Source organism: Dama dama, chromosome 11, assembly GCF_033118175.1.
Source record: "Dama dama isolate Ldn47 chromosome 11, ASM3311817v1, whole genome shotgun sequence".
Taxonomy (NCBI): Eukaryota; Metazoa; Chordata; class Mammalia; order Artiodactyla; family Cervidae; genus Dama; species Dama dama.
This window is the reverse complement of record NC_083691.1, coordinates 87,326,793-87,352,459: the sequence shown is the minus strand read 5'-3', so window position 1 is coordinate 87,352,459 and position 25,667 is coordinate 87,326,793. Positions and strand designations below refer to the sequence as shown.

The following is a 25,667-nucleotide window of genomic DNA, read 5'->3' as shown; positions in this document are numbered from 1 at the left end:
AGGAGTCTATTTCTCTAAGAATTTTCTAGTTCAGATATCTAGAAAGACCTGTGGCTGCCTTCCTCAAATGCACGTTCCTTCGGTGGCCACACAGGATATTCCGGATCCTTTGTGTTGGACACTCCTAGTCGTGGTGTTTGTGACGCCTTGCACTGCACCCCAGCGTCACCTTCCTCTCTGCTCCTTGGTGACGGCTTACCATCAGGAAGAGAACACTGTGAGGAATCCCCTTTCTTTAAAAGAAAATAAAAGACCAGGATAAAGAAATATGCTCTCCCGGGGTGGCGTAGTTAGGTGGGAGCCATGGGAAAGTAATGATCCATGGAGGGAGAGAATAAAAGGAAGCTGTAGACGGGCCATGCAGATTTTTGTTTATAGTAGTGGTTCCCAAACATTGTCTACTCAGAATTTATCCCTTTTGGCATCCAGCTGAATTTTACAGACCCCATTTCGTTTTATTACCCTGTGAGTTTCTTCTTTCACGTCTCTCAGGGAATGTTTCTCTGCTTTTGTGTTATTCCTGGGCCTCCACTGTGTTATCCTGCATTCTTCCCCCACCCTCCCATCCTTGACTCCACCCTAAACTGCCCTTTCTCCTTTTCCTTTTTTTCTACCACATTATGTCTTACCCCTTTTGAAGACTTCCATTCAAAATAACTTAACCTTAAAAAAAAAAAAGGGAAAGGAAATTGTATTAATAACTAATGGTAAGCTATTTAGATTGCAGTTTGAAGCAAAGTGAGTGATAACCCATATTTATACATTGGTTAAAAACTCCAGATGGAACAACTTAAATAAGCAAGAAAGATGAAAATCATCTGAAGAGCTGGTATGAAATAGATTATTTGTCATACACTTAGAGGGGTAGCAGCTTTTAAAGGAATGAAACAGAACATTATAGAGAAAAGAACCTATAAACTTAATTACATGGAATTAGTAAAATATCTGTATCCAAATAAACTAAAATGAATAGGAAATACATTTACAAAGATATTTTCATCATTAAGACAAAATCTTAAATCTGTTATCTATAAAAACCATCATAAAAGTAATTTTAAAAATCATGAAGTTTTTTGGGATAGGTAAAAATATAAAGATAGTTGAAACAGTAAAAAAAAAAAAAAACTACAGGAAGTGTTAGAAATCTTTAGTAAATAGTCATGCAGAATCAACATTGTGATAATGTAACCTGATTGCATGTAGAATATTACGGCTTAGAAATTATTCTGAAACTGTTAAACTGGTGCTAATATTAAAGAACAAAATCCAGTTTTGACAAGATGGGAATTTGGATATATGTTCATACACTGCTATTGATGTTAATAATTGATAAACTCTTATTAGAGGATTCATCTATTGATGTACTCAGCAGTTCTGTGTCTCCTCATTGAATACTGGGAGCAGAGTAGTGAATGAAATAACATGCAGTATATTGCATGACCTGACTGGTTATAAGGATATGCACACTGCTTTCTTGCCTGTGCATGGGTTTGTTTTTCCCTTTTATTTAAAAAAATTTTTTTGGCCATGGGGGAGTCTTCACTGCTGCACGCAGGCTTTCTTTAGTTGCAGCAAGTGGGGGCCACTATTCATTGAGGTTCAAGGACTTCTCGTTGCAGTGGCTTCTCTTGCAGAGTATGGGCTCTAGGTGTGCAGACTTCAGTAGTTCCAGTGTGTGGGCTCAGTAGTTGTGGCACATGGGTTTAGTTGCTCCAAAACATGTGGGATCCTCCAAGCCCAGGGATTGAACTGGTGTCTCTTGCATTGCAAGGCAGGTTCTTATTTACTGGACCACCAGGGAAGCCCCTGGTTTCCCCTTTTATATGTTCCCATCATATCCTATTCAGGGAGTTGATGCTGATGGCTAACCTTTGCTGGGTACTTACTATGTGCTGAGTGCTTTGAATATATGACTTCATTCAAGACACACAACAACCATATGAGCTGGGTTCAGTTTTTATGCTCATTTTATAGGTGAAAAAATGAGGGGCAGAGAAATGTTAAATAACTTGCTCATGGTCATATCACTAAGAAATGGTGAAACTGGCATCCACACCCCCTTGAGATCTAATTCCAGGCCCTTGTTCTTACTGCTAGTGTTCCTTGTCCTCCCTGTGATAAGATGGTTACATTGGTTTAATTGGCTTCTATGTTTTTCTTGTTGATGATATATCACATAGCACATTGCCTGTTATGTACTAAGTGGCTGCTCAATATTAGTTGAATGCATAGTGGAAAGAATTACTAAGAAAGATGAAACTATGTGCTTGAGGATATTCCTTGCAGCTTTATCTGTAATAGTTAAAAAGAAATTCAGACAATCTAAACAAATAAAAAAGGAATGGTTATATAATTTACCATCTGTCAACTTAATGAGATATTATGTAGCTATTTAGGCTGCATATCAGTTTATAACATGGAATAGTATCTTGGCTATATAGGAACAAAAGAATACAAATGTGAGATGTGGTGATCCACACCATAACCTGGATGTCCCTCTAGGCATCAACTTATGGGATGTAGATAGTATAATGATGATAATAAACATGAGCTATGCTAACCTACTTACGCAGAAACTTCATCCCTACTGCAACCCTTGGGAGAATACCTAAGGATCACCAAGGGTTCTCCCCCCTCCCCACCTAGCGCTGGTGAGTTGTACATCACAAACCATCGGCCCAGCCCAGGCTGGTGAGTTGTACATCACAAACCATCGGCCCAGGTCTTTGTTTCCAGACTCTTCAAGGCCCACTGCAGATGAAGCCGAGAGAGAGAGAGAAAGAGAGAGAGAGAGAGAGAGAAAATAACCCTTTCTCTAATCCTGTCCTGCTCCTGAGCCCCAAACCAAGATTCTCCTCATGCCCAGAGTCTCACAAAGATGATGATACACCAGAAGGGAAGAGCCAGGGGGGCAGAGATTTTGGTTTGCTTGGTTTGTTGATGTTTGCCATGGGCTTAGAACAGTACTTGCTATGGCAGACATAGAATGAAACTTCACTGAATGAGCTGACGCCAGACGCACTTTTTGAGGTTCACGCCTTCCTTTCTCACCTCACGGGAACTGAGGGGGACAGTGATGGATCGGCAGAGTGCAGTAGCTCTTTCTGCACCCGTGGAAGTGTTCTCTGTGCTGTCCACAAGCATTGTTCGATTCTTTTTTCATTCCACTGGTTTTGATTTTGTTCTGACTCTTCCTCTGATGTCTGTGCATCCTTCTGTTTTTTAAAAAGAAACCCTGATATGTTTCGGCTCATGTATTTCGACCCCTGGAGGATTTCATGAGTGTACCTCATCTACAACTGGCCAGATCTCCATCTAAGTTAGGTTTTGTCCCATTTGCACATCTGATGACCAGTTATGAAAACTGTTTCTGTGGAAGAAGGATGGAAGACTTGGGACAAGACCATGTGGTGAAACTCGAAGGATAACCTCTTGGTCTTTCCATCATAAGATCTATGTGGAAAAGAGCACTGGCTCAGGGTTTAGGAAATATGGGCTCAATCCCACGTCTGTCACAATCTGGCCCTGAAACCTAAGCACACACAATCTCTGTAGCTCACTCTTCGGTGAATAAGGTAATCGAATTAGGTTACCTTTTTAGCACCTGTGTGGAAACTGTAACGCTTTATGGAACATCATTTGAAAACTACTGCTTTAGTACAAAAGGGCCCCAATTTACAGTGGTCCGGCTTACCTGACGATGGTTCAGAAGCCATGTAGATTTGGTTGAAACCGTATTTTGAATTTCGACCTTTTTCCTGGGCTAACGGTAAGTGCTAGGATCCTCTCTCATGAGGCTGGGCAGTGGCAGCCGCTGCATTCCCAGTAGTCACACCGTCATGAGGGTAAACCACCTGTATACACATCACCCTCTTCTGTACGCATGCACCCATTCTGTTTTTCACTTTCAGTACAGTGTTTAATCAGTCCATGAGATAGTCAACACTTTATTATAAAATAGGCTTGTTAGATGATGTTGCCCAACTATAAGTGTTCTGAGCGCATTTAAGGTAGACTGAGCTCAGCTAGGATGGTTCTAGGTTAGATGCATTAAATGCCTTGTTAACTTTTGATATTATAGATGGGTTTATTGGGACATAACCCCATTGTAAGCTGAAGAAGTCATGTGTATGCTTAAGTTAAACAGCATCAGAAAGAAATGAGGAGTGTTAGAAGAGATAAATGCTGCATTTTTTTCCATCTTGAATTTTTAGGGAATTAATGGCAATACTTTTTTATGTTGAGTTCTTATCTGCAAAAAGCTGTGCTATGAAATACAGGAGCAGTACAAAGAAGAGAAAGCATTATGGTCTCTTTCTTCTTATATTTAAAATCCAGTAGGAGGAAGAGAAAAATAATTATAATACAAGGCAGATAGATTGATAAATGACATAGAAATTATTAAATATTAGATGCCCCCTCTGTGTTTGCAGGTGCTTCCAGGCTTCTTCCTATTCAGTATCTCCCTTTCTTTGGAGGAAAGTTTCTTTATTGGAGGCCATATTTAGACCAGACTTGAAAGGGCTGCAAAAATTAGGATGTGCTGTGAAGTCAGTAGGTTGAGTGCCGTTAGCTATGCGCTCTCAAGTTAGATATGTATGTCGAGGTTTTTTTTTTAATTACTGTTTTAAAAAAATACTTATTTGGCTGTACCAGGTCTTATTTGCGGTATGCGGGCTCTTTAGTTGCAGTACGTGAACTTATTGTGGCATGTAGGATCTAGTTCCCTGACCAGGGATGGAATCCCGGGCACCTTGCATTGGCAGTGTGGCAGAGTCTTAGGCACTGGACCACCAGGAAATCTCTATGTCAAGGTTTTGACTCAGCAAATATTTTAAAATTATAAATTTAGATTAATCTCTAATCCTATGCTGATGGCTCAAGAATAAATAAATAACAAGCAGATAATAATTAACTTAATGAGAGTATACACTTGGTTCTCCAGACCAACTTTGCAAATTATAGTGGTGCAGTACATTTTTTTAAAGTTATTTTTAATATCATCTATAGCTTATGTGGTATTGTTTTTTGAGAAAGCATTTTGCAATGATATTAAAGAAAATGTCCAGCTACAATAGCTGAAATGACATTGTTTCTCTGAAGATAGTTGCAGTGATACCACTGTAAAAGGTATAGTCTTTAGGGATGAAGCATGGCATCGTTTTTATAAAATCTATCTCCCCTGTCCATTAGTCTACAGCTCTATCACTTCCCCCATTATGTTTACATAATGCTTTCAAGTGAAGTCAGCTTTTCATAAACATTTGGGCATTTTATAAACTGCTTTGTCGCTAAGTAGGCAGCTGATGTTTGAATCAGTGTCTGACTATACATTAAAATAAAAAGAAAGCACATCATGTGGCAAATTAACCCCAGCCCCTTCTACATAAATTACAAGTGACCGAATATGTATTTGTTCCTTTTAAAAAATTTATATTGTGTCAGTCACACTAGGTGAGATGAGAAAATCTGAATTTCACTCTACTACTTTGGCTAGAGTTTTGAGAACCATACTTAGAGAAATAGGAAAGAACCTGTGGATTATGTCATTGGACCACCCCCCTTTTGCAGAGGCAGACACAGTAATCCGCAAAAGTGAAATGACTTGCCTCAGTCTCCCAAGGTATATGGTATTGATGTGTTTACTCGGCATCCTGAAGATGTTGTTGTGTTATTCCTAAAGGCCAAAGAGCCCTAGGTTTGGGAGTTACTGAGAGCAAGCCTCTATGGATGAAGGGTATAAAGTGGAACTTTATGATTTACTTGATATGGAAAGCTCCCTGAAAGAAAGTTGCTCAGTTGTGTCCAATTCTTCGTGACCCCATGGACTCTAGCCTGCCAGGCTACTTTGTCCATGGGATTTCCTAGGCAAGAATACTGGAGTGGGTAGCCATTTCCTTCTCCAGGAGATCTTTCCAACCTGAGGATTGAACCCAGGTCTACCCGAATTGCAAGCAGATTCTTTACTGTCTGAACCACCTGGGAAGCCCAGAAAGCTCCCTAGGTTATGCAAAATATAAAACTGGATCAAATGAGATAGCCCACAGCTATGGTGAGGTTGATGATCAGTGAGCAGACAGCCATAAACAAAGTGGAGATGATGAATGGCCTCATCCCAGATTGGAAGCTCTGGTGAGCGTGTGGGTGGTAGGGCTTCCTATCTCCCCTATTATAAACAGAACGTACTATCCAAGCATTTGCTAATGCACACCAGCATTAAAAATTAGATTCGTGGGGTTTTTGTTTGTATTAAGGTTTGCATTTGTTGAAATGTGCATTTCCTTTCATTCTAGTCCAGTGTAGTATTTGATAGATGGGGATGGGATGGAAATGGTCATCTTAATTTACAGAGCAAGTAAAACATAGATTGTGGTGGGTGCATTTTTAGCTTTTAGGAAAGCATTTCCCCCTTGCCCCAAGACTTCTTTGGACTCTTTTTTCCCCCTTTTACATGTACTATGACGAGCATTAGTCTCATGTCTCACACATTAAGATAACAGTCCTCTTACTGAAAACAACTGAGATGTGTTCTCCCACAGCTCTGGGGACCAGAAAGTCAAAATCAAGGTGTAGAGGGCTACACTTCCCCTGGAGGCTTAAGAGGAGAGTCCCTTTCTTGACTCTTCCCAATTCTCATGGCTGTTGGTGCTCCCCGACTTCTGGCTGCATCATTTCCATCTCCGCCTCCATCATATTGCTTCTTCCTCTTTGGCCAAATTGCCCTGGACCTCACGCTTAAAAGGACTTTGTCATTGACATGAGAGGTCACTTGGAGAGGTCAGGTTGAGTGCCTCCTCTCAGAGATTCTAGTCACATTTGTTTTACTCATCTAGCACCTGAAGTAATATGCACAGATTCTGGGTGTTCACGGGACACGGGCATACCTTTTCGGAGACCACCATTCAGCCCACTGTGATTTCCATGTGCACAGATATCAATAAAAAGGATTTTTTCGAAGTCATCTTACCTTATAGGATCATTATCTATTTGAGTCTTAAATTAAGAATTTAACTTCAGTCTGGCTAAATAGTTAATCAGAAATTTAAAATGAGGTCCACGAGCTCAAAGCCAAGTTTACAGTGCACATTCCACGTACACACAATAGATGATTCTATTTAACCTTGCTCACCTTTGTCCTTTCTCTTCCCCTGGCTCTGTCTTTTGTGCGTCTTAATCTATCCTGGTCCTCGGTTTTAACTTAGTTTTTCCTGTTTTAATGGAAACATTATTATGTGTGTTAGGTCGCTTCAGTCGTGTCTGACTCTTTACGACTCTATGGACTGTTGCCTGCGAGGCTCCTCTGTCTGTGAGGATTCTCCAGGTGAGAATACCAGAATGGATTGCCATGCCTTCCTCCAGGGGATCTTCCCAACCCAGGGATTGAACCCATGTCTCCTGCGGCTCCTGCATTGCAGGTGGATTTTTCACCACTGGGAAGGCTTTATAGGTGGCCCTGTGTTTTCTTGGGCTCCAAAATCTCTGCAGATGGTGACTGCAGCCATGAAATTAAAAGACGTTTTCTCCTTGGAAGAAAGCTATGACAAACCTGGACAGCATATTAAAAAGCAGAGATGTTACTTTACCAACAAAGGTCCGTATCATCAAAGCTATGGTTTTTCCAGTAGTCACATATGGATGTGAGAGTTGACTATAAAAAAAGTTGAGTGCAAAAGAATTGATGCTTTTGAACTGTGGTGTTGGAGAAGACTCTTGAGAGTCCCTTGACTGCAAGGAGATCCAACCAGTCAATTGTAAAGGAAATCAATCCTGAATATTCATTGGGAGGACTGATGCTGAAGCTGAAGCTCCAGTACTTCGGCCACCTGATGCGAAGCGCCGACTAATTAGAAAACACCCTGATGCTGGGAAAGATTAAAGGCAGGAGGAGAAGGAGATGACAGAGGTTGAGATGGATGGATGGCATCACTGACTCAATGAACATGAGTCTGAGCAAAACCTGGGAGATGGTGAAGGACAGGGAATCCTGGCATGCTGCAGTCCAGGGGGTCGCTAAGAGTCAGACACAACTGAGTGACTGAACAACAACGGCAAATATCTATGTGGAAAGAAAGAAGAGTCTGCCCCTGCTCTGTCTCTCCAGCCAGCTTTTCTCACTTTCTCTCTTGCTTTGACATTCCCACCACACCTGCCTCCTTTCAGTTTCTGGGCCTTTCTGAACCTGGTCTCACCTTAAGATCTTACCTCCCGTGATTTCTTCTTCTGCAAACAGCCTTCTGCCAATGTTCACATCACTAGGTTCTTCCCCTTTCACGTTTAGGTGCAACGTCACCTCCCTTGGACAGGTTGTTCCAGACCACCTGGATCGCAGATGTTTTGTTGGTTCCGTCTGGGACTCTGTTTCAGTTATCAGACAGATAATCAAGAATAGACTCCGAGCAATTTTGGAGCACAGCAATGGTAAATCTCTGCATTCAAAAAAAACCCAAAAAACTCAAACTTAGATTTTAGGAAATGCCTACTAATCTCTGTACTTCCTTTCTTGGCTCATGTGTAGGACAGCTCCTCTGTCCTTGCTCCAGAGAGACGTGACCTCTCCATCTTGGCTTTCGGCTTAAGTTGTTTTATTTATTTTATTTTTTGATGCAGTGGGGGTTGGAGGTGGGGTGATGCATACTGAGTTAAATGGGAAGCATGCAGGTTTTTAAGAAGAGGGGTAGGTTCTTAAAATAAGCAATGGTTTTATTTGTAGGGCAGGAATAGTGACGCAGACATAGAGAACAGTCTTGTGGATACAGCGGGGCAATTGAGAGAGTAGCCCAGCAACATATACATTACCATATATTAAATAGACAGATAGTGGAAAAGGGAGATCGACCTGGTGCTCTGTGACAACCTAGAAGGGTGGGAAGTTCAAGAGGGAGGGACTGATTCACATTGTTGTATGGTAGAAGCCAATACAACACTGTAAAGCAATTATCCTCCAATTAAAAGTTTAAAAAATGAGCAGTGGTTTGCTGCAGTGTTTATTATCTGACATATTTGTTATCTGAAAGCTTTAAATGGCCACATTATTAACCTACTTTCTGGCTGAAAAGAATCTGTGGGTACCCTTTAAAAGAGAGCAAAGTAGGTATATTTAGGGGAGAGATAAAGTGATAACTTGAATTTTCTAAAAATATTATTATTTTTCTTTTCACCTTGCAAGGGACAGCAACCAAAACGTTGAAAGCCTTTAAGGGAACATAATTCTCCTAATGAGACACAAGTGGGAAAGTGGAAGTAGCTCTTCAAATCAAAATCATGTGTGTGTCTCTTTACAAAACGACAGATGTAGGTTTTCCTTCAGATGGGAGTTTGTTTGCTCTGCCCTGTGTTAACCAGAATAACTTGAAACAGTCTGCTGGCACAGAAAGCGAGGGGGTGGGTGGAGGGGCCGGGGTGTTGCTGGGAGTTGCCTTAGGAAAGTCATGTGCATTCTTAGAGCGCCTTTTGGGGACAAGCAGCTGAAATATTTTTATAGTCAGCTAAGATAACAGGGAAGAATGAGAGTCTAGCTTTTTATAGACCCAATGTGTAGAAAATTCAGTTTGCCCATATTTGTATACAGATCAGTATCTATTCATTTAAACTAAGTTCCAATTTGTGGTGTAGACTGTGAATATTATCCTCTCAGCCCAGTTTGTTGAGGCCTGCAAGTTGTTTTATAGACCACTGTCAATGGTGGAATGTACCGAAATGCTGGGCATGTTTAAACCCTCCAACTTTTTCTTCCAGCCTGGATCCTTTTGCTCATTGTGACCTTTTATAGTCGTACCATGAGATGCTTGGAGTGGTTGTCATGAAATCGCAGTCTTTGGAATAACAGGCTGAAGGCACACGTACCTCTTGTTATTTGTGGTAGGTCCCAGGTGACCGTATGATGCAATGAAGTGAATTATGGTGACGACCAACAGGATGTCGAGCTGACAAGGTTATGAAATTTCTCAGCGAGCATTCTATATTACACCTTCCAGTTATATGTTCTAAAATATATGTGCCATAGCTAGACTTACAGCTAGCATACCACAGGCTTCTCAAGGCAACCTTAAAGATAACTTACTCTTTTTCCTCTTCATGTGTTGAGAACGTTTTATAGAACACTGGCACCCCAGACTATATATCACCAGGCAATGTTTTGAGAGTGGCAGGAACTTTTGAAACAGAAAGAAACTATTCATAGTCAAATCCTTAACTTTTGTAGGGTGATTTTAAATTTGTTTTCTTTGACATAAAAGACTATTTAGCTTTAAAAAGATCAACCTGCCACAAAGGACTCAATGCACAGTGACTGAATTGAGGCAAAGAACTTTAGATTGTAATTTAGATTTTTGTGAAAATGCTGGAACAGTAGAATAGGTATTTTATTTCTCACTCATAAATGGTTATAAATAGTGGCCAGTTACTGTTTGGAATAAGTCAGCAGATGTGGTTTCCTTTATGACCAGAGAGACACAGGGTTATTGGGGTTCTATTTTGGGATTATTGCTGTATCCACTTAGACTGGTACTGTTTTTGAAATGTTTGTGTGGAAGCTATCTCAAAGGTTTAAAAATAGATTTAAACAAAGCTAATTAAATTAATTTCAGATTTCAAAATCTCCTGTTGATACTAGAAATAAACATCAGCTTTGTTAAAAAAAAAAAAAAGATGTATTTTAGTAAAGGTGATAGGTAGACCTCTTTGCATAGTGGTACAGCACCATAAAAATGATCATGGAAGCTGTAACTGTGAAAACAATCTTAATAATTGGTGGGAAAATTACTAGTTCCATCGCCTTAAATTTTTCTTTTTGTCAAAACATTAAAATTCTTTTACTGTAGGTGATGTATGTATCGGGAAAGTGGAAAAAATAGTAGAGGCAATATTTACCAAGTGCCCTATGATGTAAAGTGTTAGAAACACTGAGAATTGAAGTGTTTTATTTCTTTGAGTAGAACTTAAGAGTAACCTGAATATTTTCACTTTCTTCTCGTATACTGTATGATGTGGAGTGAGTATCTTTTCTTTGCCTTAGTGAACCTTTCTAAGTTTGAATCAGGTTTCAACAACTCACCTTTGTGCTTTCCAAGTTGTGGAATATCTGAGTGCCTTTAATATCATTTCCTTGGGACCATCTTTATCCCACATCACAACCACTTTCCAGTTTCATTTCCAGTGTTACCACTTTTTGTTTCTTTGCTGCGCCTATTTTTTTTTTTTTTTTTGGCCATTTTGATAATACACTTCTGTAAAATGTCATGTGAGTTTGTCCTTGTGAAGTGATGAGGCAACTCAACTACCTGCTTTGCTGTCTGGGTATGGGGGAGGTTCAAGAGGGAGGGGACATATGAACTGAATAACAGATATGCCGGGGTCATTTGCCAACAGGCTCTGAAGGAAGTGATATGATTGGTTATTGGCCGTGATACACACCTGTTATTTATGTAGTGATTTGTGGACCAAGGAGAATAGCAGTGAAGTTACCTAGTTAATATTGTGGCAAATGAAGTTCAGACCATGTTTTTGGGAGACTGGTGTTATTTAAACTGTATTAACTGAAATTCATGCATATTGTGCTAAGTCATTTCAGTCATGTCCCACTTTTTGTGACCCCATGGACTATAGTCTGCCAGGCTTCTGTGTTCATGGGATTCTCCAGGTGAGAATATTGGAGTGGGTTGCCATGCTCTCCTCCAGGGGATCTTCCTGACCCAGGGATCGACTATACACAGTAAAGTGTGCTTGTATTCCAGTGATGAATTATCTGAGATGCTTGCTCCTCAAGCTATGACCAAGAAGAAAGCTATGACCAACCTAGACAGCATATTAAAAAGCAGAGACATTACTTTACCAACAAAGGTTCATCTATTCAAAGCTATGGTTTTTCCAGTAGTCATGTATGGGTGAGAGTTGGACTATATGAGAGTTGGACTATAAAGAAAGCTGAGTGACGAAAAATTGATGCTTCTGAACCGTGGTGTTGGAGAAGACTCTTGAAAGTCCCTTGGACTGCAAGGAGATCCAACCTGTCCATCCTAAAGGAAATCAGTCCTGAATATTCATTGGAAGGACTGATGCTGAAGCTGAAACTCCAATACTTTGGCCACCTGATGCGAAGAACTGACTCATTGGAAAAGACCCTGATGCTGGGAAAGATTGAAGATGGGAGGAGAAGGGGACAACAGAGGATGAGATGGTTGGATGACATCACCGACACAATGGACATGAGTTTGAGTAGGCTCCAGGAGGACAGGGAAGCCTAGCATGCTGCAGTCTATGAGGTCATGAAGAGTTGGATACGACTGAGCGACTGAACTGAGCTGACTGAAAATCTTGGCTAGGCATGCACATTGAACTCATCCAGCAACAAGCTGTTGTTTAGTAGAAGTTCAATTTAGAATTGAACTGGGAATTATGAAGTCTTTGACTCAACCTCAGAGTCAGCTTTGACTGTTCTTACTCAGCACCTCAGTGTAGACTAGACATTTGAGGAAGCGTATTCCAGACCCTGTCTTGCATGGGCAGTTTTGACTTTATCTGCCCCAGTCAGACCCTGGACATAGTTCTTGGCAGTCACCTTGGTCATTTTTTCCCAGTTCTTTCCTTTCTCCTTCAGTGTCTTACCTCTTCCTTCAGCTTCTGTTTACTTCCTGTGTCCCATCTCCACGTTTTACTGATTGCCTGTCTATCATAATATTACTTCATGTTTCTATCAGTTCCTTTTGCCATGATCCTAATCCATGGGTTTTTCAAGTTGTCTTTCAGTTATTTTAATATTCTCCTGTCTGACTTCTCTACTTGGTCACTCTCCTTTCCAGCTAATGCCACATGCCATCACAAGAGTAATCTTCCTGGAAAATTCTCTCCTTGAAGTCTCCAAAATAATTTATTAATTACAGAGTAAAATCCAAACTTTTTATCAGACCTTTAACCATTCTCTGAGTTAAGTCTACATCTCCCAGTTTATCACCTGACTCCTCTCCCCAAGGAATCTGGGGTTTCAACAGCACAGGCTTTCTCATTATTTTCCAAATTTGCCTACCTCTGGCCTTTTCACACACCATCCTCCTGGGATGCAGTCCTTTCTGTTTTTCTGAATCCCCAGCTTCAAAGACTTATTTCAAGTGAGCTCTCCTAAAACGTCTATTTTGACTTCCCAGAAATGAGTTTTCTCTGAAGTTTCATAGAACTTGCATTTTATATTTTCCAGTGTTACTTATTTGTTGATGTGTATTTTTAGTTATCATGTATTACCTAACAGCTCCACTTAGCTTTTACTTTCTTCTGTAGTACCTAGAATGTTATTTGACAAAGAAGTAGCCATAAATCTCTTCATTCTTTTATCTAGTAATTTTTATTGAGCTGCAGCATTTTTTCTAAAAGCTGAACTACATGTTAAGAGGGAAAACATTGAAGTCCCTGACCTCACAGAGCTCTAGTTGAATGGGAGATACAGAATGAAGTCAGAGGATTACAATGCAGTAAGCCAAAGGGCATGATGAACAGTGAATGAGAGCCCATGGAGGCACAGAGGAGAGGCCCAAACCTAGATGAGGGTCAACTGGAAATGCTTCCAGGAAGTGAGGTTTAAGCAGAGTCTCAATGGTGAGCAGGAGTTAGGTGGGCAAGTGGGGAGGGTATTGGGAAGCAAATGGAAAGAGTGTTCCAGGCCAAGAATGCAGGGTAGATAAAACATGAGGAGGGGTGAGAGAGCCCTGTCCACTCAGGAATCAAATTCAGTATAGCTGAATTGTAGGAAATGAGGTTTCAGAGAAAACAAGATCTCTCTGATGAGAAAGATGTGGGCATATTTGATAAATGTTTAGAAGGCAGGACCTGAAGAACTGGATATTGGAGTGGTTTGAGAGGACCCTCAGATTTCTGTTAAGCGTCCCTCAGTGAATCGGAGACGTTAGGGGGAAGATGATCCTGTTCCAAGTGGGACATTGTAAGTCTGAGATGTCTATAGAAGATCTACAGGATGCAGACAGTGTGGAGCTCAGCAGAAAGCTTTAGCTCAGAAATATGGTTTTGAGTGACATCATCATATGACAGGATGAAATCAGAATGTGTAGGGTTAGTGAAGCAGAAGATTTTTTAGTATATGTGCTGCTGAAGCGAGCACAAAGCAGAAGATTTTAAGACCAAATGTTGAAGCACATCTGTGTTTAAAGGATAAGGAAAATGTGGAGTCTGCAAAGAATAGTAAGAGACCGTGGACAAAGAGGAAAGAGCAAACCGGGTGGGTGAGATGTCACAGAAGCCAAGGGAAGACTGAAATCCAACCAATGGATTTAGCAATGCGGAGACCATTAGTGACCTGAGTAAGAGGAATTTCAGTGTAGGAGAGATATGGGAAAAGGGAACACACACAAAGAAGAGAATACAACTTGGTGCTGGCTAGCTAGTAGTGAGCAGAGAAGTGAGCAGATAATTCTTTTGGAAAGTTTGGTCATGGAGGAGAGGATTGAAGCAGAATAGAAGCTGAAAGACAATGGAGTTGAGAGACTTATTTTTTAAGCTGCTGGAAATCTGATCAGTTTAAAGTCTGATGGGAAAAATTCATTAGTTGTAAAGAGGTTGGCCATAAGCTGAATTTAGCCAGAATTTAAAACTCTTCATAAAATTCTTCACCCAAACACATCCTTTTACCTTTTGCTATTCTGAATAAATTCCCAACTATTAATCACTCTGCTCCTTCTAGGTTTCACTGTGGTCTTGTTATCCTAATGGGATTGCAAATTCCTGTAAAGCAGGTTTCAAACTATTCTATTCCCTTATTCTGGGTAGCACTTAGTTCAGTTCTCTACGTAGAGAAAATTCTCGACAGATATTATTTTTAGCACTCTCATTTGTTTATTCTTGGAGGAAATATTTAATGTCCACTATGCGTCAGACATTATTTTAGTTGCTAAGGATATAAATTTCATTCAACCAGGCATTCCTTTCCCCCAAGGAGTTTATAATCTAGAAAGACAGTAAATAAGCTAGTAATAGGAAAACAAAGTAAGTACAGAATGTAGGAGATATCCTGAGTAACTTTGTATATTTACATATATGTATATTTTTTCCTATGAATTTTTTCCAGCATTGTGGATGAACAACCACAAGCAATTGGAGAGCTAAATGACTTACTTAAGGTGGAAAGAAAAACATAGTTTAAAAAAAACAAAAAAAGGAAGTATTTTTGAACCCAGTGTAGATTCTCCTTTGTTTACCATTTCTAAAGTCATTGGTAATATGATGGCTGTGCTTTGGGGGTGTTCTATTGGTTGATTGTTACTTAGCTTTTGAGAAGCTAACCAACTCTTCACATTTTCTCTTTCCCGTTACAGTAATTTGCCATCTTCCATGTATGAATGGAGGCCAGTGCAGTTCAAGGGACAAATGCCAGTGCCCTCCAAATTTCACAGGGAAGCTCTGTCAGATCCCAGTCCACGGGGCCAGCCTGCCTAAAGTGTATCAGCATTCCCAGCAGTCAGGCAAGGCGCTGGGAACACATGTCGTCCACTCGACACATACTTTGCCTCTGACCATGACCAGCCAGCAAGGAGTAAAAGGTAAGCTGGCTGTTTTGATTTTGCCTATTCATCAGAACTCTGTTAACATGCCAAACCTATATATATTCAGAAGCCAAGTGCCTGCGGGGTTGGCATTGGAACAGGATATGGGCCCAGTTATATGGCGACAGTGCTTTCTCGGCCATAGAGAATGGTACCTAGGAACTGAGAAAATGGAGCCCATCTTTCTCTGGTGACCCAGGACCAAGAGCTAATAAGCGTACATGGTGCTCTTCTGGCAGGACCTGGGAAAGGGGAAGATGAACAAGATGGTGTTCTGACCCTTATGATCATTAATCATCTAGTAGATCACACGGTACCTGCTGTTGAATACCAAGTCTATTTTGTAGTCAAAGAGTGCTTGGTTTTAGTTCTAAACAATCTGTAACCTCCCTGGGCTTCAGTTTATTCATCTGTAGAGGAAGATAAACTAGGTCACTTGGAGCTCAAATTCTATGACTAATTCATTCTTTTCAACCTGGCACCTCTCACACACGCACAATTTTTAAAAAAGGGGTCAAAGAAGTGTTACTGGCTCTTATTCTTTAAAACCTGAATCTTAGCATCAGAAGATAAATTTCTATGTGAAACCTACAGAGAAAGAAAATACTGATATAAATGTCACACTTAAATATTTTGTGTGTGTCAAAAGAAGCACAAGAGTGTGTACGTACCAGGTTTAAGGTAAAAGAACTATGTTTTGTGAAATTGTGTTATAAATCCTACAGTCTCTCTGATGGAAACTTTGTGAGAAATTAGAAAATAATCTAACTCTTGAGTCTTAATTACTTTTGTTTGATAAAATGTATGACCACAAGTAGCACAAATTTCATAGTCTTGTGGCTCTTCTGAAAAAAATGTTTCATGAATCTGTTATTGTGATAGGTTTAAATTTTGCTTTGTAAAAATTAGTTTTATTCTTTAAAGTATATAAAGTCAGCTTTAATTTTTGAGTGTCCCCTTTTACTCTCAAGAGTTTTAAAGGCTGTGCAGCAAAATTAGATCCACACTATACATCTTTTATTTATCCTATGCGTAATATATATGTGGTCTTTCCTGGTGGCTTAGTGGTAAAGAGAATCTACCTGCAATGCAGGAGACATGGGTTTGATTCCTGGGGTGGGAAGATCCCATGGAGAAGGGAATGGCTACCCACTCCAGTATTCTTGCCTGGGAAATCCCATTGACAGAGGACCTGGTGGGCTATAGTCCATGGGATCACAAAAGAGTTGGGCATGACTTAAACAACAAAACAACAGCATAATATATATGTACTTAAGTATATTTGTGTGTATAAAATTTAGTTTCATGCTGATGAGCATGAAAATTTACTTTCATCGTGACATGCATGTTAATTATTTACAGCTGATAAGTTTTCCTCCCGATCTGTTTTAGTGAAATTTCCTCCTAACATAGTCAATATCCATGTGAAGCACCCTCCTGAGGCCTCGGTCCAGATACATCAGGTTTCAAGAGTTGATGGCCCAACAGGTCAGAAGGTTAAAGAAGCTCAACCGGGCCAGTCTCAAGTCCCTTACCAAGGCCTTCCTGTCCAGAAGACCCAGACGGTCCATTCCTCATACCAGCAAGTCATTCCTCATGTGTATCCAGTGGCTGCTAAGACCCAGCTGGGCCGGTGCTTCCAGGAAACCATTGGGTCACAGGTGAGCAGCACCCCAGCCCATTTTAGTGATATGTTCTAGATAGTCTCATTTAATAGGAAAGACAGTCTTGATGAAATGGGGTTTTTGTAGAAGGAATTGGCAACCTGTGGGCCTGTTACTATAAATAAAGATTTATTGGATACAGCCAGATCCATCATTTATATACTGTCTATGTCTGGTTTCATGATACTGACAGAAGGATTATATACTTTCAGTGAGGTCATATGATCTGAAATGCCTAAAGTATGGTCTGCAAAGACCTTTACAGGAAGAGTTTGCCAGCCTCTGATATATAAGATACTGTAAGCATTGTAAGATATTTGGAAGTATCTATAAGATAATAGTATGTATTGAACTTCCAGAAATGCTGCAAGATGTCCATGATTGCCTGTTGGTATTTTTTCAGTTACAGTGATCTGTGTTTAAATCATGTGTCAGGCATGAGATACGGTACATGAGATATATTCTATAGAGATGTTTGAAAATTTTCATGCCTTTTTGCAATAGTTTGCTGGTTAGTGGATATAGTCAAGTTTTGAACCCAATAATAATTTGTCATCTTTTATTTTCTTATAAAACTATATAACTAGAATAGCAGTGTATGAGTTGTTTGAAGTGTATTTTAAATATTGTATTTATGTGTAACTGTAGGTCTATATATCATTAAGTGAGAGAGAAGTTGACTTTTCTTCAAAACTCATCATTGACTGCATAGTAAAACCAACAGAAAATTACTGGTTCCTCTACCACAGTTACTTGGTGCTTCCTGCTTTGGAATTATGTTATAATGACATAGCTTTGTTCTGTGGTTCTTCTCCTGTCACTTGATTATGGTTTTAGCCCCCTGTGAGAAGAATAGGTGAGATCTGTTTATCTACTGTTATCTGAATATTCAAAAAATTATGTGTGTTTGTGTGTGTGATATCTGTTGGTAATAGAATCAATCATTCTTGCTTTTGAACCTGGAGAACACTTTTAGGGGCTGGGCAAGTCTATGGTTAGGTCATCTCCTCTCTTCTAGTTGTTTAGTTGTTCTTTTGCAACCCCATGGACTGTAGCCTGCTAGGCTCCTCTGTCCGTGGGATTTCCCAGGCAAGAATACGAAGTAGGTTGTCATTTTCTTCTCCAAAGGATCTTCCTGACCCAGGGATTGGACCTGTGTCTCCCGCATTGGCAGGGTTTCTTTACCACTGAGCCACCAGGGAAACCCTTTTCTCCTAGAGGAAGAAGCAAAATTGGTTTGTAGACCAGGATGGAAAGAAGAGCCATGTCGAGTTATAAGACCTTGGTTAGAGCCGTGGGCTCAGCACTTGGTGGTAAGGAACCAGCTTCCTTATTTGTAAAGTGGATACAAGAATATGGGGCTTGGTCAAGATTAGGCTAGGCAAAGTGACATGCTCTGCAGATGTCACAGAACTATACAAATACTAGCTTAGAAAATGCTTACCTATTGAGAGAGTCAAATGTAAAATAGAGCAGGTGATTGCTTATGTCATGTAACTTCACTAAGGCAGGGAAGGTTTAATCTCCCACTCAACCTTGGTCTGCCTGTAGATGCCTGAAATGCCTACTGAAAGAGGGGGCTTTTTCTTCCTCAGTTGATGACCAGGTTTAAACATGCTTTTTGCAGAAGGAATATCAAGTTACATTTAGCTTAGAAGTAAGGACTGGATTACTGTGTTAAAGGCAAGTTTTTACAGGGGCAGTGGGACTGAAGTAAACCTCATGCACAGCACAATTTGCCCCAGAAAAGTCTTGGAGGAGGAGGAGGATGAATTTGGTGTCATTTGCATTGTTTCGTCATTTCACTTTAGGTTGATCATGAGGAAAAAGCAGGTCCTTTTAAAATTCTGTGCCCAGTATCTTTCTCCTTAGTTTCCAAATTGGAACACAGATGGTAAAAAGCAAGAAAATGAGATGTCAACAGACTTTGTTGTTCTTGTACATGTAATTGTAGGCAGACAGTTGTTCACTGGAAAGAATATAAACAAATTATTTACTTTTAGGCCTAAGATGGGTTATACAATTCACATGAATTGGATAGTAGGTGGAATTCTCCAAATAATTCAGACTCATTGGAACACATTTTTGCCTTATCTGGATATTTCTCTGACTTCTGATCTAAATGATCCAGACAATGATCTCAATGCTTAATTCATTTTGCATGTGTAGTCAGTAATACACAGCTTCAAAATATTCTCAGAATACATTTTTTTCCTATTGGTGAGAAATGTTGAATGCCTATGATTGTCCAATTTGTGCAGTTAGGATGATCCAGGCATTAAAAGGATTACTGACAAAATAGTCAATAGTATATAAGATGCGTCCTGCAAAGGTGTTTGGAAATATTTGTGCTTGCTTGCTATGGTTGTTTTGCAAATACAGCTACAGAGGGAGGTATAAGTGGATTTTAAATGAATGGCAGAAAACCCTAACGAGTACTTAAAATTTTATTTATTATTTGTTTTAAACAAATACTGGTGTTTTGCCCAGTAGGAAGATTCTTATTCACTGAGATTATACCTACTGAGAACTTAATGTCATAATCAGTAAGCACCTATGTTTATGTATTGCCATTAGAGGTCATTTGCAAAATTTGGTAAAAATACTCTTGTTTCTGTAGCACATTCTAAAAATGAAGCAGTAAACTTGAGGTTGAAAATCCAACATGAAGTGTGATCAGTGTATTCGAATTCATGGGACTTTCACAGAATAGAATTTCGGGACCTGCTTGGATGGTGGAGGAAAATGGATGATTGGTTGGGAAACTAAGCTCCCAGAGAAGAGGGGAGAAATTAAATAGAGGAGAGAGAACACTGTAAGAAACAGGTAAGGAAGAAGCATCAGAAGAGACCAGAGAAGTCAACTAGAGTAGAGTTCCTGGCAGATGTTGGCATAGATATGAAGTCTTTTAAACCTTAGGTGTAGGGCAAAATCAATAACTTGGTGTCAAATTAAAAATAGCGTGATTGGCCTTTGATCAGGTGATCAAATTCAGAATCATTAAAAGCAGGACAAATGACATTATGTTCCTCCTAATGGGCTACAGTATGAAATGTATAGCAACGCCTTAAAAGGATTCTTGCCAGAAATATATAGCAGAATCTAATTGAGCCTTTACACCTAACCTCCAGCTTATAGGGAATGTTGAAGGTGAAGAAATAAGCCAAAGCTATCACATCAGAAAGATTGCTAAATTGTTGCTTGGTTTCTTTGAAACATTCATATCATTAAACACACACACACTTTGAAACATTCATGTCATTACACACACACACACACACACACACCCTCATAGGGAATACTGAAGGTGAAGAAACAAGCCAAAGCTATCACATCAGAAAGATTGATAAATTGTTGCTTTGTTTCTCTAAGACATTCATATCATTCAACACACACACACACACACACACACACACACACACACACACACACACACACACACACACACACACACACACACACACACACACACACACACACTGACTTACACACACTGACTTCCCCAGAAAGAGACTATAGAGATAACAGCACATCTAATGTATGAACCTTAATCGTATCTTGGCTTTAAAAAAAAAATCAACACACAGCTCTGAAAGACATTTAAAGAACAATTGAGGATGTTTAAATATGGGCTGAATATTAGATGGTGTTTTGGAACTATTCTTTTCTTAGCTGTGATAATGGTATTAGAGGTATGTAGGGCAGTGTCCTTATTCTTGAGTGAGGAATGCCATGATGTCTATAATTTACTTTCAAATGCCTTTTATACACAAATATAGCAAAATTGTAATAGCTATTGACTCAGAAGTGGAAATACAAGTGATTACTGTTTTTATTCTTTGGATTATCTCAGCATATTTGAAAATTCCTTATAAGAAAAAGAAAATGTGAACATTTTCTTGACTTATGAATAGAATAATATAATTTTAAGATGAATTTAAAAGCTCTAAGTTTAGTACATTTACTGAATGTCTAGAAAATTTTAAAAGTTTCAACTTTTGAATGAGATGGAAGTAGATGTGGACATGGTAGACATGAGGAAGCCAGGGAAGAGAGGTTGGCCTTGGTCTAATTGTGAAATGATCAGGGTCCAATATAAGAAGTCAACTTGAAGAGTTGAATGCAGAGGCTTTTGTGAAGGATCCAGCATCAGGATTTGATTATGGGCTGTTGTGAAGAAAAAGATGGTGATGAGCTGGACTATTCTGAACTTCCTGGCTTCAGAAATCAGATAAATGTGCTGTCTGATTGATTAATTGACCCTTGCAGGGGAGGATTATGAGGTAAAGATGAGTAGCTACATCTTTGTTTTAACCAGTTCCATCTTTGATTGATGTCAAGAATCAGGTATTCTTGAATAACAGTCATGGAATCCAACGCTGTTTTAGAGATGAAGTGAGAGAGGATTAATGGAGAAAATTCAGTGGTTAGCTAATAGACCTAGTAATGATAGATAAATATTACAGATTTTTAATACTTGTCTTAATATTATAAAGTGGAAAGAATAGGAATAATGTGATTAGAAATATCTAAAATGCTTTTTACCTTGATGGAGAGTGTCAAGATAAAGGGTAAAATACCTTTCTATTGTGATGCTTCATCTTTCAGAGTCCTAAAAAATAATTTATTCTTAAGATTATATAGACTGTTGATTTCTATGTGAATCAGGCTGGGTACAGGAATCACTAAATTCACCTTCAAGTATTAAGAGAACAGAAATTAATAGAACATATAGAGTGATCAGGGCTTCCCCAGTAGCTCAGCTGGTAAAGAATCCACCTGCAATGCAGGAGACCCTGTTCAATTCCTGGGTTGGGAAGATCTCTGGGGGAAGGGATAGGCTACTGATTCTAGTATTCCTGGGCTTCCCCGGTGGCTCAGACAGTAAAGAATCTGCCTGCAATGTGGGAGACCTGGGTTTGATCCCTGGGTTGGGAAGATCTCCTGGAGAAGGGCGCGGCAACCCACTCCAGTATTCCTGCCTGGAGAATCCCCATGGACAGAGGTGCCTGGCAGGCTACAGTTAGTGGGGTTGCAAAGAGTCGGATACGACTGAGCAGCTAAGCACGGAATGGCCAAGAGGAATTGGTTTCTTGAATGTAAATTAAGTTTGAAGTGTACTACAATAAATAAAAGATGACTAATAATAACCTACTGTATTGCACAGGGAGCTTTATTCAGTGCTCTATAATGAAACTATATGGGAATGGAGTCTGGAAGAGAGTGGATATATGTATATGTATGGCTGATTCCCTTTTCTGTACAGCAGAAACTAACACAATATTAAAAATAAATTATACTCCAATAAAAAATTAAATCAAGTTTGAAATAGTTGGAAAGTCATAATTTTGGCAAAGATAGGTATCTGTGTTGCCTACAGTAAGTACTGGTACTCCATAAATATTTGAAAATATTTCTGATATTTTGCACAATGTATAGATCAAATTAGAATTACATTTCTAGTGGTTATAGTTATTTCAACATTTCCAGCAAGTTTTCACCTCTAATGTGTGCTTGGTCACTCAGTTGTGTCTGAGTCTTTGCGACCGCATGGATGTAGCCTGCTAGGCTCCTCTGTTCATGGGGATGCTCCAGGCAAGAATACTGGAGAAGCCAAATTTCAGAAAACACCCCTCAAATCTATTTTTGTACCATAAGATCATTGAATGGATACACTTTTTCCATTGTTCAAGGGTGTCTTTTATTCTAAATGGATTTTCTTAACAGTGACCCAAGCTGGAGACTTATTTGGCATCGAGAGTTTTTGGTTGTTTCAAACATGTTTTATGTATTGCCCAATTACTGGAAATGAACATTTACAGTGACCTAATGATGCCAGATGGTGTGAAAAGACCTTGTGTGAGATGGAGGGTTGGGAGTCCAGCTTCCAGGTTGGGTGTGCCACTGCCGCCTTGTGAAATCATGTGTTTTTTGTTCATTGTGGGAACGTGCCCCTTAATTAGACATTTGTACAAGATGAGACAAAAATTTAGGTGCCTCAAGACTTTCCTATTGCAAGTGCCAAAAGAGCAGCACATTGCACATATGAATGCTTGCGTTGAAGAGAACAGAAATACTAGAAAACCTGAAGTAGATGTAAACAGAAGAGAAAGGATATTTTTAGTACAGCACTCTAGCACAGATAAAGGTAATCAAATAACACTCAAACTCACTTTCACAGTTGGCAACCATAAAATCGCCATATTGTTGGGAAAAAAAGCTCCATACAGGTACAAGATGTACAAACTATAAGGTATAAAATAAGTTATAAGGATATATTGTACAACATGGTGAATGTAGTCAATATTTTACAATAATTATAAATGGAGCATAAACTTGAAAAATTGTGAATCACTATATGGTATACTTGTAACTTATATAGCAACTGTACTTCAATTAAAAAAATAAGGAAAGTTTAATTTTAAGAACCATAAGAAACACTCTAAATTCTCTAATATATATTCTATAGAAGAAAGTAAGTTTTTATGTGTATTAGGAAGAAAAGGACCACTTCTTGATGTGAAATCCTGGTATCATTGAAAAAAATCTTTCTTTCCTTTAATTATTGGTCATATAAATAATAAGCCCTTGGGCAAAAAGTAAAGAGTTTGCAATCCTCTTAGAGGTTCTAGAAGTTGGACAGAAAAATAGAAACAATGGGCCTTTGGAAAAAGAGATTCTTTAACTGAAGATTGGTCTTTTGGCAGAAAAATTCAATAACATCCTCATGCTCTAAACCACAATACTGGGACACACACACACTTCTGAAGGACCAAACAGATTCACTTGGTTTTATTAAAAATGAAAAGAAAGCTTAAAAAAAAAAGCATCATGGAGAAACTAGCATGAAAGTGTGAGCTCACTGAAGTGGAGAAGTATATTAACTTCATAGCTGAAAGTACTTTTTAAAAGTCTCAGGACTTTGGAAAAAAAAAATTTCCTGGTTTCTACCACATAGAAGCCAATGAAAAAATAGAGCTGTCTGTTGACTCTACACAGCAGAAAAAACAGAGATGGGTAAGTAGAGATGTATTGGGCTGGCCAAAAAGCTTGTTTGGGTTTTTCTATAAGCCTCTTAGGTGGCATGAGTGGTAAAGAACCTGCCTGTCAATGCAGGAGATATAAAAGACACGGGTTCAATCCCTGGGTTGGGAAGATCCCCTGGAGGAAGGCATGGCAACCCACTCCAGTATTCTTGCCTGGAGAATCCCATGGACAGAGGAGCCCAGTGGGATACAGTCTATAGGGTCACAAAGAGTCAGACGTGAGTGAAGCGACTTAGCACAGTACATGTAGGATGGTACAGAAAAAGCTGAACAAATTTTTGGCCAGCCCAGTAGACGTAGCGATGAGCTTCAGACTTTGAATATCTCTTCTCATTGATGAGAAAGGAATTTAGTGCTCAATTAAGGGATCTAGGACATGAAATTCTGCTTAGAAGCCTCTTCTTTGATTTCTTCAGACTCTTCTCTGCACTGATGATGAGCATTGCTGGGGTGAGGCCTGAAGCGAGGATGAAATGCTAATTTTATCCTGATGGGAGGATAATGCCAGAATGGTTGTAACACTTTCACACTGGTTAATTCCCTAATTGAGTCCATAACTTACATAAATACATGAGAAGTTTCAGGAAGGAACAACTATTAATATAAAGCATTATTACTGCAGGCTCTTGGCCTCTCACTTCTGTGTTATCCCTTATGTGGTAAGGCGGGCTGAGTTAGCCAGGCTGGGTCAGCAGTGGGGGCAGGTTTGTATGTGGTCCTCTTCTCCACTTCCCCAGGCAGTATCTTTTGGGTTCAGGGCTCTCCTGGGTGCACTTGACCTTGCAGAGGTGCTGCTGGGCAATGATGAGGGAAGGTAGGGCCAGAGTTACCAAATATCTGCCTTCTCCAGGAGCAGAGAGTCCCGTGAGGGTGTGTTGATTGCATTTACTGCAGTTAGGCCTCCTTCAGGTGGAATAAATCATAGCCACCAGACACTTCCTATGCCATCTGAGATTTGCTTCAGTGTCCTACTCAAACAGCCCTTTGGCATAATCTAAGAAATACTTAACTGACCGGTAGGGAGTCTGGTTGTCCCCAGTGGCTCTGAAATGCCCATCTTTGCCCAACCTTACCTGTGTCAACAGCATGATGCATACACATGACACCTTGCTTGAGAGGTCCTGGACCTCCGCAGTGTCACCTGCTCTTGCTCTAGCCACCTCTGCCAGATGGACTTCAGGCAGGGGCCCTCTTCTTGGAGTCAAAAAGATCAGTAGAGCCAGGCATAAGATCCAAAGGGGAAACACATGCTGCATGTGAAAGAGAACACGTCTCCATGTCACTGGGCTTCTGCCAGCGGCAGGAAGAACTGCTGGTTTTACTTGGAGTGAGAATGTAGGACTGAGACATTAGGGTAATCAAAATATAGATTCTTAGAACTGAAGTAGAGTAATTCAGAGAATGGGTGATGACCC

The 25,667-nt window shown here is 39.7% G+C and overlaps 1 protein-coding gene across 15 annotated transcripts in view; it reads left to right on the top strand.

Annotated features, from left to right (window-relative positions):
- The window catches only part of LTBP1 (latent transforming growth factor beta binding protein 1), a 442,908-nt gene that overhangs the window by 208,980 nt on the left and 208,261 nt on the right, over nt 1-25,667 (top strand). For all 15 annotated transcript variants that reach the window (XM_061155622.1, XM_061155619.1, XM_061155620.1 and 12 more), the window contains 2 exons: nt 15,315-15,539; nt 16,935-17,203. In XM_061155622.1, the coding sequence (XP_061011605.1) occupies nt 15,315-15,539; nt 16,935-17,203 (494 nt within the window). The remainder of the gene's footprint in view (nt 1-15,314; nt 15,540-16,934; nt 17,204-25,667) is intronic.